Source organism: Myotis brandtii, unplaced genomic scaffold, assembly GCF_000412655.1.
Source record: "Myotis brandtii unplaced genomic scaffold, ASM41265v1 scaffold351, whole genome shotgun sequence".
NCBI classification, from domain to species: Eukaryota; Metazoa; Chordata; class Mammalia; order Chiroptera; family Vespertilionidae; genus Myotis; species Myotis brandtii.
This window is the reverse complement of record NW_005363502.1, coordinates 468,858-485,496: the sequence shown is the minus strand read 5'-3', so window position 1 is coordinate 485,496 and position 16,639 is coordinate 468,858. Positions and strand designations below refer to the sequence as shown.

The following is a 16,639-nucleotide window of genomic DNA, read 5'->3' as shown; positions in this document are numbered from 1 at the left end:
ATCAGATATTTACATTACGATTCATAACAGTAGCAACATTATAGTTATGAAGTAGCAACGAAAATAAATTTATGGCTGGGTCACAACATGAGGAACTGTATTTAAAGGGCCAGAAGGTTGAGAACCACTGATCTAGAACAAGCATGTCAAACTCGCGGCCCGTAGGCTGATGCTTCATTTATATGGCCCGTGTTAGCCTTTGAGTTTGACATGCTTGATCTAGAAAGAAAAGCAAGAAGGCTTATCGACCAGATGCACGGGCTCTGGGGAGACATCACTGCAGAAGGCAGCCCTGGAACTGGGAGGCAGTGTCTCCAGACCAAAGAAGGGACAGAGATGAAAGGGTCTGGATTAACATAACCCACCCCAGTGTACATGTTCACAAAGGAAGAGAAAATGTCCAGCTGAACATGGCTTTGTCGTCACAAACATCCATCCTCAGAGGTAATGAATAAGAGAGAAAATGGCCCTAACCAGTTTGGCTCAGTGGATAGAGCGTTGGTCTGCGGACTCAAGGGTCCCAGATTCGATTCCAGTCAAGGGCATGTACCTTGGTTGCGGGCACACCCCCAGTGTGGGGTGTGCAGGAGGCAGCTGATCGATGTTTCTCTCTCATCGATGTTTTTAACTCTCCATCCCTCTCCCTTCCTCTCTGTAAAAAAATCAATAAAATATATTTTTTTAAAAAAAGAGAGAGAATGGTGGGAGCAAACGTACTTGGTCTCGTTGGCACACCGGATCTTGCAGCCTTCCTTGGGAATCACCAAGCCCAGGTGCATTCGGAGCCTGCAGTTCGTGGGCCCCGTGTGCGGCCACACGTGAGTTCCTGGGTGCATGATGGAATATTTGATCTGTGCAGAAAAAATAACACACCGTTCTTCCATTTATTAAGCTGTGGGGGAATTGCTAAATTAAAGTGACAGTACAAAATTACTGTCAATTTGGATTAGAGCCTTTGTAAGACTCAGAATTAATATTCTCCTCTCATTTCTTTGTGAAGGAATTAAAAATAAGTACTCCCTTTTTGCACAAAGCTATATATACACTGAACATTTTCACCCTCAAGTCTGACATCAACCACATGAAATTGTTTCATTAAAAGAGGCATTCGTTGGGCCAAAGGACATAAACACTTGTTTGTAATCATCCACATTCCCTTATTGCCAATAAGCAATTGTGTTCTTCCCAGCACTGAAAACACTCTTGGTACCTGTCCTCTCCGGCATCCTGTTGTCTCGGGGAATTTATCTAGTAAAGAACAGGTTTTAGGAGCTCCTTTGCAGGCATTTTCATTTTTTCTTCCTAGAACAATAAATGATAAAAGCATTGTTAGTGAACGAATCACAGTACAGCTCTGACTCATCCTGTTTGGACCACACGTGATCTATAATGCCATGCTCACTGTGGGAATGAGAAGGCTGCATACACACACGGAGACAATGTGCTTTGCTCCACTAGGTACTGACTTGCAGAGCAAGGACTAGAATTCTCCCCTCACTGGTGGACTATTTGACTAGGGATGTCTAATAGTTATTTCCCCCCTGAGACAGGCAGAACAGTGGATGTCAACATCTAAGCCCAGGAACCTATGATATATTAACGGAGAGGGGAAATAAAGGTTACAGAGGGCACTGAGATTTCTAATCAGCGCATCTTAAAATATAGAGATTGCCCTGGATTAATTAAATGTGCCAATGGAATCATAGGGTTCTTAAATGCAGAAGAGTCAAGGTTTGAATGATGCAGAATGAGGAAGACTTGACGGGCCATTGCTGACTCTGACGATGGAAAGGGCTACCAGCCAAGGAATGTGGGCAGACTAAGCTGGAGCCTCCAGAAGGAATGCAGCCCGGTGACACTTCCATGCTCACCCAGTGAGACCCACTGTAGACTTCTGACCTCCAGAACTCTAACAATTCACGTTATTTTAAGCCACTATGTTTGTGGCAATTTGTTACAGCAGCCACAGTAATATACCTGCCCCCACCCCCCAAAAAAGCTTATATTTCTAACCTAAAAATGCATTTCCAGGATTATACTAACGAGTTACCTACACAATGTTTTTCATTGGAATTTAATGTATTTTTCATTGTATAAATCGTCCTATATATATGGATAAAGCAGGATTTACATGAAGGTGGGAGGAGGTCTTTGAGAGATGATGTTTTCTAGGCGTCACTGTGTCAGAGACACAGAATTTGGGACATAGTCTTAAGCATCTTAGGCTATGCAAATTTCTTCATCATCTACAAAATCGCTGTTTCTTAGGGAAGATGTGCTCAGGAATGCACACAGCAGCATTTGCTGCACTTAAAAAAATCGTGTTGGCAAAAAGCTGACAGTCACTTGAAATCATGTGAGCTCTTGAAATCATAGATATTGCCTTGAAAATATCGCTTTAGTTCTCTTTCGTGTAAAGCATTTGGAAAGCATAACTGAGATAAACGACTGTGGTTATTAGTGCTTCAACGTACACCAACTGCTTATCATCCTCTCAATTCATTTCCTGTGTTGACGTTGTGCAACACATGGTGCTATTTAGTCTTCAAAATGGATTTACTTTGTACACTACTGTTAACTGAGTTTAACTTGAATTTTCAAGGGAAGTGGAGAGAGATTTAAAGATAAAATTCCATGCTCCTCATTTTAAGAGTAGATTGCTAAGTTAATTCAATGAGCACACACATACCGGAGCCCTGTCTGCGTGCCTTCGCCTGAATTAAGCTCAGGGAATCTGAGGCTGAATATGCACCACTTCCTAGTCTTGAAGAGCTCAGGGACTAGTTATTACTGTCCTGTCGCTCCGGTCTGTCCTCATTTCTACCAACTCTTACCCCTGGGATATCACTTTGGCAAGCGACACTATCTCCATTTGACAGGAGCAAAGAAGCTCAGGGAAGCTCCTCTCCAAGGCATTGGGGAGCACATGGTGGACTCTGCAGATATGCCTACACAGTTGAGGTACTCTCTGTAGCTTATCACTTAACAGAAAATATTAGGAAATCAAAATACTGTTATTTATATTTATCCAAATACACACAGGAGTATACACAGGCATGCACACACATACTTACAGGCGCACACACAAATAAGTGTTCACATATGGTTTTAGAAAACCGAATGGAATTTGATAAGCTAGGTTTTCCCGGGAAGTTTCCCGTAAATTGGGGAATCCCGACCCTGGCAAGTGTCACCAGACCAGTGTCCACTTCCGAGGTATCCCTAGCTGCGGAGAGTCTGGAAGCCGGGGCTCACCTTGCTGCCACAGCGTAAACTGGCTCCAGTCTCCCTTCTCCCTCAGGTTTTCATCCTCAGGCAGGAAGAGGCCTTTGGCTTTATCCATCACTGCAAGGCCTTCATCGCGGATCAACTTCCAGTTTCTCTCTAAGGACTAGAGAGAAGATTCTGGTGTTAATAGACTGAAAATATGCCAGGTAGAACACCTTATCAAAATGACTCCCAGCTTTTCGTTTATCTGATTAATCAAGCAATGAAATTTTTCTCACTTCATTTAATTTTTCTTTTTTAAAGTTGACTTTTATTTAAAATCTATTTTTATTTATTTCATAAAGGAAGGGAGTGGGAGAAAGAAACATCAATGATTAGAATCACTGATTGGCTGCCTCCTGCAAGCCCCACACTGGGGATCAAGCTCACAACCCGGGCATGTGCCCTAACCGGTATTGAACTATGACCTCTTAGTTCATAGGTCAACACTCAACCACTGAGCCATGCCAACTGGGCTAAATTGATTTTTTAGACAGACATAAAGGAAGGGAGTGGGAGAAAGAAACATCAATGATTAGAATCACTGATTGGCTGCCTCCTGCAAGCCCCACACTGGGGATCAAGCTCACAACCTGGGCATGTGCCCTAACCGGTATTGAACTATGACCTCTTAGTTCATAGGTCAACACTCAACCACTGAGCCATGCCAACCGGGCTAAATTGATTTTTTAGACAGAAAGGAAGAGGAAGAGAGAGAGAGAGAGAGAGAGGAGAACAGAATATCGATCACCCCCTACTGGAGATTCAGCCCTAAACATGGACATGTGCCCTGACATTGAACAGGCAACTTTTCTGTGCACAACCCGAAGCCCCACCAACTGAGCCACACCGGCCAGGGAGGCTCACACCATACTCCTCCACCCGTTGGTTGAGGTTGTTTCCATACCTTGGTTATTGTGAATAATGCTGCAATGAACAGGGATACAGATATCTCTTTGATATCCTGTATTCCATTTCCTTTGGATGTATACCCAGAAGTGGGATTGCTGGGTCACACGGCAGTTCTATTTTTAATATTCTGAGGAACCTCCATACTGTGTTTCATAGTAACTGCACCAAACTTATATACTTCTGTTTCTGTGAAACCCACTCATCATCACCTGCTTTGTGCTGGTCACCTACCCATAAATAATTCCAATACTACTTTAATCCCAAGTAGGTAATTCATAAATAGCAAGTCCAAGATTTAATTTCAATACAGACACACTCAAAAGTCCTCACTTGGGCAGGTCCCCAGAGTGAGAGAATATGGTGGTTTTCTCAAGGATGCTAAGATTACAGAAAGGGAAAGAAGAAAAAATGCAGTCCAGATATTTACATCTTCTATAAAACATATCAATCACCAACAGTCCCTGCCGCTACACGCTCGTTCAAGTTGCCAGATAAATCTGTTAGATTCATGTTAAACTGTCACACGAGAGAGGAGAATTACCTCGCTAACACACAAAATTACTTTCCAAATGAGTGTTTTGGCACCTTCCCCTCCTCTCTCCTGGTATTTTAGAAGTTTCTCTCACTTCTTTTGAAAGCACATTTTAGAGGCATCTTTGATAGGAGCTGATCTTTTGTTACTAAAATAGGGCACAAAGCCCTAGGGAAAAATGTTAAAGTAACTGCATCACTAAATAAAATTTTTGAAATGTTACTGAGGAGCAAGCTGCTTTTGTATGTGACATGTCATTCCTGCCCCGTCTCACCTCCTCTCCGTGTCTCCAGGGAAGTGTTGCTGAGCTCCTTTTCCAGGAGCAGTAATGATTTTTTAAAAACACGATTTTGTATCCCATTGTGACACGTAGCACACCTGGACCACCTGCGCCGTGAGGCCACGGACCTGCTCAGTAGGAATCAGGCACCGCACAGGTTTCTAATTTCTAGTATAAAATTGCCACTCATCACTTTCTTTTAGGTTCAATACTGTGTCAGACAATTTTACAATGGGAAGGGTCCTCGTTAATCTAGTGGACACTTTTTCCCTTCAGGGATGAAGAAATAACTCTTGGAGTGGACATCTCACAGTCCAGTGGCCAGAAACCGTCTGCTGCCTCCACGTGCCTCGACTGCTCCTACGGCACCTGCGGGAGGGGAGAGCTGAGGCTGTAGTGGCCCTGGGGACCCTGCTCCCCTCTGGGCACGAGGGTGACCGATGGCTCCCGCCAGCTCCTCTGCAGTGGGTTACCGGCACCTGTGAGGCGCAGGTGCTGGTGCGGGGGGTCCTTGGGGAACAGAGCGCTCCCCACAGGACACCGGGCAGACCAAGGGGGTTCACATTGTTGACAGCTGGGAAAACCAGGCTAACCAAACACACACACCTAGTAAACCTGAGGAAACAACGAACAACATAAAGATAACAACAGTCACCATCTCTTACGTGGTCAACGTAAACATTTTTTCTACCAAAGTAATAACTACACTATGGCGGTGATTTTCAGCCAGTGCCCCACAAGAATTTTTAGACACGCAATGCCTGACTAGTCAGTCAGGGGCGCCGACTTCTTTTTCCTTAGATTGTAAAAAAAAAATAAAAATGACAACAGCCAACACAACAACTATCGTTGGGTGTGAATGAATCAAAATTATATTGTGTGTGTGCTGCAGAATTTTAGTAATTGATTTATGTGTGCCATGAGATGAAAAAGGTTGAAAATTGCTCACTAGGGGATGCTTTTCAACTTTGGAAAGACACAGCAGGGTCTCTTCATGGGCATTAGGGAGAAATCTGGGATGGGACCTGGTAATGTTATTTTTAAGCACAAACCAAGAAACCACATTGTGTAAAATTCACATAGTTATAGGGGATTGATTGTGTGTGTGTGTGTGTGAGTGAGAGAGAGAGAGAGAGAGAGAGAGAGAGAGAGAGAGAGGATACACATTTTCTCTATAGCAATATTATTCAGTTTTCTGAGATGTCAAAAATTTCCATTTTTTAGGAAATTCCATCAGGAACTTGAAAGATGCCTACATTGTTAAAAGACTCATATGAAATATTACTTCCTTGACCCTAAATTCATCCATTTTATGAAACTGAAGAGAGAGACATGGATAGGGTTGGCGTTTGAGTTGGTGGCCCAGAAAATAATAGCTTCTAATTCACATTTCTTCTTGTGGCTACACAGACTTCAGAAAGCAGAGTTGATTGCTTTTACAGTGCCACATGGCTCCATAAACCCATCATCAGAACTTGCCTGTTGAGTTAAACCTCAGCTGTATTTGGCACTGTAGTCACCCCACAAATGGATTTCCTAGTTTCAAGCCTCATTAGTCCCACAATACACTCCTGCTCTCTTTAATCCAAACCCTCCATCCAATTCAGGGCACTTGGCCAATATTCTGTTCATCCCTCTTGAATGGTACATATTTCTCTTTACACCAAATTAGATCAACTCCTGCCCGGCCGGTGTGGCTCAGTGGTTGAGCATCAACCTCTGACACAGGAGGTCACAGTTGATTCCTCATCAGGGCAGGTTGCGGGCTCGATCCCCAATAGGGGGCATGCAGGAGGTAGCCGATCAATGATTCTCTCTCATTACTGATGTTTCTGTCTCTCTCCCTCTCCCTGCATCTCTAAAAATCAATAAAACATTTTTAAAAGTTAGATTAAGTCCTAATTTTTAAAGCCTTCTCAAAAAACTGACTTCATGCAGAAAGTCTTTAGAGAAGCACACTAAACCCACACTAATTCTTATTTAACTACTAGAGGCCTGGTGCAAGAAATTTGTGCACTTGGGGGTGGGGGTCCCTCAGCCCAGCCTGCGCTCTCTTGCAGTCCGGGAGCCCTTGGGGTATGTCCGACTGACGACTTAGGCCCCACAGGGAGCAGGCCTAAACCGTCAGTCGGGCATCCTTAGCACTGCCACGGAGGTGGGAGAGGTTCCTGCCACCACCACTGCGCTTGCCAGCCATGAGCCTGGCTTGGGCTTCTGGCTGAGTGACACTCCCGCTGTGGGAGCACACTGACCACATAGGGGCAGCTCCTGCGTTGAGCGTCTGCCCCCTGGTGGTCAGTGAGCATCATAGCAACCGGTCGTTTGGTCAATTTGCATATTAGCCTTTTATTATATAGGATTTCTTTTACTATTTTCATTGGATTAAAAGTACACTTTCTTTTAGTGCTTACAGCTCTTTTTAAATTTGTCTAGTTCTCACCAGGAGCGCCCCCCCCACCATAACAAAGAAAAATACACATTTTTTAAAAGTCAAATACTACCATAGGTCTTATAATGGAGGCAGCAGTCTCTTACTCAACTCTTCCCCAGGCCTGAGTTCAATCCCAGCTATTTCCTGCAGCAATTTAACAATAGGATGTCTTCTTTCCCCTCGTCTTCATCATGCAATACAGTTAAATCCACACATCGTTCATACATCTGGGTAAATTCACATTCAGGTTTTATAATATTTTGACAATGAGGTATCATTCCCACTTGAGTTGTAATGATTACACTTCATTTCACATGCTCCCTTTTCCTTGGCTTAATTTTCTAATGCACTTAGCATCCTTCTTCCTTACAGCAATGAAGGAGTATGAGAAAAATCTCAACACTATTCTCCCCTTTGCCAAAAACATCATATAAGCCTTTTTTCTTTCTCTTTCTCTCGCTCTCTCTCTCTTTTTTTTTTTTCTGCAGAGAACCCGCCAGTAGCCATCTGCCTTGCTTTCCTCTGAACAGGTTGCTGTCTGGGCTTGCTGGACAACTGTCCTTGGCTTCCGCCTGGTATCGGGCTCCCTAATGAGTGAATTCTAGTCATTCCTGAGAAAGAACATACCACAGATAAAATTGAATTTCTGAACATTTCTGAAGCTATTCATACACTTGATTGAAGGCCTGGCCATGTGCAGAATTCTAGGCAGTAAATAACTTCCTTTTAGAATTTTGCAAGCATTGCTCCATTGCATTATAACTTTTAGTATAGTGTAGTGCAGTGATGGCGAACCTATGACATTCGGGTCAGAGGTGACAGCGAACTCATTTTTTGGGTTGATTTTTCTTTGTTAAATGGCATTTAAATATATAAAATAAATATCAAAAATATAAGTCTTTGTTTTACTATGGTTGCAAATATCAAAAAATTTCTATATGTGACACGGCACCAGAGTTAAGTTAGGGTTTTTCAAAATGCTGACACACCGAGCTCAAAAGGTTCACCATCACTGGTATAGTGTTTGGAGGTGTAAAATTTAGAGCCAGACAGCCTGGATATGAAATCTGACTCTGCCATGTAATTAGCTGTGTGATATTGGGCAAGTTACTTAACCACTCTGTGCCTTAGGTTCCTCATTTATAAAGAGGGTAAAATGCTACTACTTCCCTTAAGAGTCTCTAAGAAGATTAAATGTGCTTAAAAGCACGAGTGTTGTATGTAAGTATAGCTATGATGATGATGATGATGAAGATTTTAAGATCTTTTCATTTCTGGTTTCCTGAAATTCTATGGCAACATGCCTGAATGTAAATGCTAGAAACTCAGCAGTCCCTTCAATATGGAAATTCATCTAGCTGAGCTTTAAATATTTTCTCCTGCGGAGGAAAACAGGACCATTCAGAGAGACATTTTTGCTGAGGCAGGTAGTAAACGTTGCAGATTGCTAAGTAAGGCGAGTTGCTAAGGAAAATCACTACTGAATGGAATGAGTTTGCTAGGGTTGCCCGAACAACATTCCACAGCCTGGGTGACTTCAACCACAGGCGGTTAGAGTCTCTCAGTTCTGGAGGCCGCAAGTCCAAGCTCGAGGGGTTGGCAGGTTTGGTTTCTTTCGAGCCCTCTCTCCCTGACTTGCAGATGGCCATCTTCTTACTATGTCCTCACAAGGTCTTTCCTTGTGTGCTCACACACCCTTCTGTGTCAAAATTTCCTTTTCTTAGAAGGACACTAGTCATACATATTGCATTAGGGCCCACCCTAACAGCCTCGTTTTAACTTAAGCACCTCTCCAAAGGCCTTATCTCCAATGCATTCTGAGGTACTTGGGGGACGGCGGGGGGGACACAGCCTATAGCACGGGCCTTATCTCCAATGCATTCTGAGGTACTTGGGGGACTAAGACTTCAACATATGAATTTGGGGGGCGGTGGGGGGACACAGCCTATAGCACTAATGCAGATTCAGGTTAGAACTAGTTCCAGCTAAGAAAGCAAACAGCAGATGGAGGGGATCAGAGATAAATTCACATCAACACGGGAATAAGTAAGAAGAATTTTACAGGAGCAACATAAAATATAGGCATGGAAAAAGGCAGAAAAAGCTATGCTTTTAACATGTGGGCAAAACATAATACAAGAACTCTTAAAACTCAGGTTAACACACACAGGATTGAGCAAGTAACCGTGTGATTAGCTGTTAAGAAAAAGCCTGTTAAGAAAACACTGATACTGGCATTTGAAAAGTCCCAGAGATGTATGTACTTTGAAAGGTTCTGACTCTAAATTAAGAAAAGACACGCGGCACAGTTTAGGCATTAAATTGGAGTTAGAAGGAATTGATAACAATAGCGCTTTAGGAGAATGTATACCACATTTTACTTAATTGTCTAAGAACCTGCTTGTTATAGTTAATTATTTTAGGAACTTATCTGATTTCTTTTAGAGATAAAATCAGCTTACTTAAATCTTAGCCAAAGCATGCCTGTACTTTAACATGGTGAAGATAAGACAGGGGAGCAGTATATTCTCCTTATAAAGAAACCGGGGGTGGGCATCCCCCGAGTGCTGAGCTGAAGGTAGGAAATCAGAGCAAATACAATAGTGAGTCTAATGCCCACACAGCAAATTCTCTTTGCAATAAGTTTAATAAAACCTCCTGGGAAATTAGTGGCATTAATGCAGCAATCTCTTTCTGGCCCTAATGCATTTTAATCAGATTTCCTGTTTTCCACGTTGATAAAGGAAAACATCTGACATTTATTATTGTGGAAATAAAGACCAACCAAGTGGAAAAGCACAGGCTATTTATTCAGGGCTTGCTAGGGCAAGGGAGTCAGCCGCCCTCACTGGTGCTCTGGCTGAGAAGTAGGAACGCCATAGAGCAGTGGTTCTCAATCTTCTGGCCCTTTAAATACAGTTCCTCATGTTGTGACCCAACCATAAAATTATTTTCGTTGCTACTTCATAACTGTAATGTTGCTACTGTTATGAATCGTAATGTAAATATCTGATATGCAGGATGGTCTTAGGCGACCCCTGTGAAAGGGTCGTTCGACCGCCAAAGGGGTCGCGACCCACAGGTTGAGAACAGCTGCCATAGAGAGAAGCGCCCAAGGTACCTGATCTGGAGGCTGGAGGCAGGGGCAGCTGTGAGCGGGCTGACTAGAAGCAGCATCCTATGTGACAGGAGCGTGTTTGGCTGTCTCTGGTTCGTCTTATGTTGGAAGCAGGGCCAAGCATTAGGGAAGCTGTCAGTTACTAATCATTCAGCCCATTTGGGCCAAATACACACAAGTTATTGTTTAGCTTCCCGGATTGTCACCAGAGAGCAACGTGGCTTCCTGACACATGGTGAGCTGGCTTCCTGGGGTATTGCTTATAGATAAGGGATTGGCTTCTCGGGCTGTTCAGTGCAGGTTGTAGGTCAAGGTTCTATTTCTACATATAGTCTGGACATGGTCTGCTTGTCTATTTAGTCTCTCATTATCCTTTCTGAAGGGAAAAGATAACTCAAGGCACCCAGCCCGGGGGCAAGACGAGAGTCTGGAGAACTGAATTTTAATTTTTCTAGACAGCGGGAGAAGCTGGGTTTCTTTTTCTAGGATACAGGAGGAAAGGCAGTCCAGGTTGCCAGGAGAAACGTGTCTGGGATGCAGACAGCAAAGGAGACCCGCAGTCCTCTGACTGTAGCCCAGACTGGCAGGGACAATGGCCAACAATGTCAGTCGAAAAAAGGTAAGAGGAGAGACCAAGGTGTCTTCGTGGCTCTACCTACTGTGAATAGTGTGCTGAGCTATGTCCTGAGGGAGCCACAGCTAGAAGCAAACCCCACAAAGCTAAGGGGCTAAGAGTCTGCTGGGGAGGCTTTCTGTGCCTACACAAAATATATCACCTGATAAACAGATAAGCAGATGATCTATATGTGTATGTGACACCATTGTAATCAGCTAGTTATTAATAATAGGAAAGGAGCGAAGGGAAGGCAGACATTATAAGCATGGCCATTTGGGCAGCTTCATCAGGAAGCTGCAACATTTCACTTCCAATGGAACCTCCAGTCCATTCCCTGCAAAGCACTGGGGATGCAGCAAAGGGGAGACAGATGCATGTTCAGTAAAGTCAGGATGACATAGGTAGGATGCCTGTCAGTCAAACCTGGGAACAGAGACCACTGGCCAGAAGGAACAGGGCCACTACAAGCCCATGAAAATTTGGAAATACATAATCCCCGCGACAAAGGAGTTTTCTCTCTCTTGGCTCCCTTGTTTTGCACTTGCCCGTGTTCCCTCCATGACCATGTGGCCATGTGGACCCCCCACACGATGGTCTAATGGACTGCAGCTGGGAACTCAAAAGAAGCTAGCCTGGTGCTGGGTTGGACTCTGCTCCAACATGGGATGGAAACTCTGGACACTGGCTTTGATTTTGGCCCTGAAGAAGGCACACTGGGACTTGTTCTTTGGTGGGACAAAGGAGAATGGGACCTTGGAAACTCAGGGGATTCATTCCACAGAAATCAAGCTTTCTACAGTATGGCATCCTCCCGGAGGGGCCCCCAGAAATTCTTATTCTAGCAGTACCCCAAGAACCCCACTTTCACCGATAACAAACGTGTATGTGTATGGTTAAGACATCAATCTGTGTGTATGTGCAGTAAGCCACAGATCATGACCTACTCAATCAAACATTTGTACCAACAGTAAGCCATAGATCATGACCTACTCAATCAAACATTTGGAACTGCAAATGCAGTACCAACCTACAGGTACAGTTTGCAATTGTCCTAAAGTATCAAACACTGTACTGTGAGTTCCCAAAGAAAGCCACACATAAAGCCAATTTTTAGCATCTTTTTTTTTCCACATTCACAAACACTGAAAACCGACCAATTTCACTTTGAGAAAGAAAACAGCCTTTTAGTTTGAAATAATTCAAAGAATAGAAAATATTTTATCCTTTTGCTATTGCTATAATTGGCATCACATGCAGTCGTGTCCTATAACCTTAGCAGTGTTCACATTCCAACACACACAGGAACACCCTGGATGGTAGGTTTTTATTGTATTTTGTTGTGGTTTTGAGTCTTACCAAAAGCTCAAAAGAGAGTAAAAGCAGAGGTCATTATTTGGTACTTAAAGATAAAAGAAACGGAGGCTTCGCTTCGCTGGGTGAAATGACTTGCCCAAGGTGTCAGAGCTGAGAACGAAAGGAACCTGCTTCTAATTGTAGACCACTTTAAAAAGTCCTCCTTTTTAAAAGGGGGCCTACAACCAGCAGGTTCCCCAAGTTCTCTGAACTCCCCTGGTGATATTGTCATTTTCAGTAAAAAATATCATTGGTTTCCAAAAAGCTTAAAGTTTGAATTACAAAAATAGGATTAACTATTAGCTGATCTTAAGGTGCCATTGTCAGCACTTCCTCATACTTAACACTTTTCTATAAAATCATGAATCCTCTTATTTTACAGCTTAATTGCACTGTAAATCTGACATTTTTACTTCTTTCTCAATCCAGTTCATCTCAAAAGCAGCTCAGTGGAAACATTCAAATATTTAATCACACTGCTAGAAATGTTGAACCACTAATGTTATTATTACTGTATGTCTTCCTTTTCTTCTTTGTCCAGGTGACGTTATTCATACACAATAGAACTCTTAATAAAAGCTCCAGTCTGAAGGCAAATGACAGAGAGCCTTATCATTCTAATCAATCATTCTTAAGTACTGTGTCACACCATCGGCAAAATATTACCGGGCCCACCTCTAACTGAAACAAAACTACAATATGAGGAAAGGAAAACTTATCTGTTTATATCTGAGCGGCTGTTCGGAAACACCCAAACACTCAAAGGACTCGAGGATGTTCTTTTTCCCCAGGGATGAATGGAGGACAGAGTTAGGTAGCAGAAAAAACAAATACAAAAGGGATGTTTTAAATAATGGTTTCCCGTTGCTTCTGGCTGTTGGTTTTCCATGTTCTTCCTATGCATGCATGTTTACATCTAAATTCACCTCCGAATAAGGAGGATCAAAGAATAATCTCAAAAAAAGGAAGAGCAACTTTCTTAAGGTATGATGGCTTTTTTCCCCACTAGAAGAGATTTCTTTTCTCTTTTCTCTTTATATCCTAGCAAAGACTTTAATCCATTTTTGTTTCAATTTCTATGTTAAATATCCCCAAGGCACTTAGGGCTCTGATATTAGTGATTTGGACAACCACCTACTAAATTTTAACAAGCACATACCTAAAAGAAAAAACTCCAGTGGAATATTTTTCTCTAAATCTTTTTCATTGAGTTGCATAGTCTCTCAACATCCCCCCCGCCCCACCCCCGAAATGGCAAAGTACACAATAAAGGGCAACTATGACATTCAACAAAAGGGGAAAACAAATGATGACTTTTACTAACATTGTCTCATGCCTTCAAGAAAATGGCCCTCTACATCTCCCTGGAACACACAATGAGGATAATTTAAATGAAAATGTACCATCCATGGCAGTTAATTGTCACAGAAAAATCCAAATGTGGGTGATAATCCTAAAAGGATTTTGGCTAAGCACGGTGGCTACCAGATTTAGAAGGTTTCCACTTTAAGATGTTAATGCCTGGGTGAGGATCCACGTTTGGATCTGCGAGCACTCCTAGGTCAGCGAGGGCACTGAACACTAGGTCACCTTCCCAGCATCCATTGTGCCTCTTTCTCCTTCCTCACAGGACCCTGATTTAGTCCGGATATCCACCCTCCTGCAGATAATCCACTGAATGTAGAGGAATATGGCCTTTTCCCTGCTCCAGGGGTTGACCTGTTATTTTAAGGAAAATCTCATAGCCCCTTGCCAATAACTCATCCAGAGCGGAAATGTGACTTCAGTTGACTCAATCAGACAGAAGGGAATGCCTTTTGCTCCCTGCTGGAAGGAGAGGGACAACAGTCTTTCTCCTGCTGGAAACTTATTCCCTCAGCCTGTTGCCAGCTACTTGGTTTCTCAGACTCCCTTATAACTGTGAGTACCCATGCGACATGGTTATGAACAACAGAACACGGTCTGCTTAGAGCAGCGGTTCTCAACCTGTGGGTCGCGACCCCTTTGGGAGTTGAACGACCCTTTCACAGGGGGCATTGGAAAGCACATATATAATTACATATTGTTTTTGTGATTAATCACTATGCTTTAATTATGAACAGTAGCAAAATTACAGGTATGAAGTAGCAACGAAAATACTTTTATGGTTGGGGGTCACCACAACATGAGGAACTGTATTAAAGGGTCGCGGCATTAGGAAGGTTGAGAACCACTGGTTTAGAGGTTTCTAGAAGGCCATGTAGGGCTGGTGTGGTGCTGAACAATGTTAAGAAGCCCCCAAATCCTTTCCCACTCTCCCCCGCCCGCCCCATTCTGGTTGCTGCTGGCAGCCATCAGGAAGAAAGCTGGCACTAGGACGAAGCTGACCGCGGGGGAGGCGCACAGACAGGAAAACCTTCCCCAATTACACAGCCCCCAGGTCTGCCCTACCGCAGGCCTCCTTCACAGGAGCCAATCAGATTCCTCCTGGTGTAAGCCAGGGTCATGCTGCATTTCTGTTACTTGAACTTGAAAGCATCCTAAAGGCTACAGTAGAGAAATAAACTCACAAAGAGACCAAGAGAAAAAGATTTGCTGGGAGAGGGAGAACCAGAAGGGCTCTGTGTGATGCAATCTGAGAGAGGATGGACTTTTCCAAAGAAAAGAATCACCGGCAACGCTAAAGGTAGCACATGTATCAGGGGCGCTATTTTCCCTAGACTGTTTCTGCTTTGGGAATAGAACAACGTTAAAGCAATCTGCATTCACTGTCGCCACACCATGCTTTTCTGATTAATAAGATATTCGGAGGCTAACTGATGGCAGCTGACTTTACACTGGATTATGATGATTGTTATGGATCACAATTAGTTTATGGTGATTATAAAGTGTGTTTTTACAGTGAAATACAGAATAAACATGGTCAGGTAAGACTTACTCAATGTAAGCACATTGAGAGCACACTGCAACCTTTCTTTTCCCCAAGCAGACCACATTAATCACTAAAGTCTTACAGACACATTTTATTCAAGATGTTCTCGAAAACAAAAATTGGAAAAATGTAAAACATTTATCTAAAGATTGCTCAATCATTTTTACGAGTATGAGGGAGTACTGAAGCCAAAGTGTGTGAGAACTGCTCTTTAAGAAAAATTTCTTTCTTCACCATCTCAACTAAACTTTTGGCTAATGTCACTGGATATAAACTCTCTCTCTCTGCCCTGACATTCTTTTCCACGGAAGCATCCTGATTGTGAGTAGGAGACAGACAGTCTGAGTTAACACTCACCTTCACCAGTTCAGTGTAGCCTGTTTCTTTTGGGGTCCACCAAGGCTGGGCTTTCAGTCCGTTCACGTTGTAGAGCGAGCGCTGCCAAACAGATGCAAAATGGCCCCTCTTGTGCCCAAGCTCGTACCACTTATAAGCCTGAAAGAACAGAAAAATGAACTGCAAACGAGGCATTTTTATTCATTTTAAAATTAAAGTCACTAATAATCAAGTATTATTTTGCAACATTTAAATAAAGAGCTTGCTGGTCAGGCATGCCCAAACCTGTTACAATGGTGAAAACTATTATTGTATTGGGTCCCTGGTTATGACCCATTATGACAAGTGAATGTGTGATTTTATTTCCAGTCTGAGGCCGTGTGGTCTTTTAACACAGGATTCATGCTGCATGCACTCTGGTCTCTCTCAGTGTTCAGTAGAGTCGAGGACTTACTTGTTGAGTAATAAACAATTTTAGACACTGACGTAGACTATATAGTCTAGCTTTTATTTCTTAAATTCTGTTTTTGAGTTTCCTTTTAAAAGAATTGTGATTTTGCTAATTTCTTCAAAGATATCTGCATTTATTGAATTAGAATTCTAAAATCAAGAGTTCCTCTTTTCACATGTATTTTCTTTCTGTGTCCGCATTTAGGAAGGCCACCCAAGGAAACAGTGTAAATCCTCCTCCATTAAATGAAGTAGACAAGCCAGGCTGGTGTGGTTCAGTGGTTGAGCATTGACCTATGAACCAGGAGGTCACAATTTGATTCTCAGTCAGGGCACATGCCCGGGTTGTGGGCTCCATCCCCAGTATGGGGCGTGCAGGAGGCAGCCGATCAATGATTCTCTCTCATCATTGATGTTTCTCTCTCTCTCTCTC

General features: G+C 43.0%; 1 protein-coding gene across 2 annotated transcripts in view; it reads right to left on the bottom strand.

Annotated features, from left to right (window-relative positions):
* Positions 1 to 16,639, bottom strand: part of ASPH (aspartate beta-hydroxylase) — a 162,630-nt gene that overhangs the window by 2,795 nt on the left and 143,196 nt on the right. For both annotated transcript variants that reach the window (XM_014544096.1, XM_005871639.2), the window contains 4 exons: positions 15,778 to 15,915; positions 3,256 to 3,391; positions 1,211 to 1,302; positions 718 to 851 (listed from right to left, as the gene is read on the bottom strand). In XM_014544096.1, the coding sequence (XP_014399582.1) occupies positions 718 to 851; positions 1,211 to 1,302; positions 3,256 to 3,391; positions 15,778 to 15,915 (500 nt within the window). The remainder of the gene's footprint in view (positions 1 to 717; positions 852 to 1,210; positions 1,303 to 3,255; positions 3,392 to 15,777; positions 15,916 to 16,639) is intronic.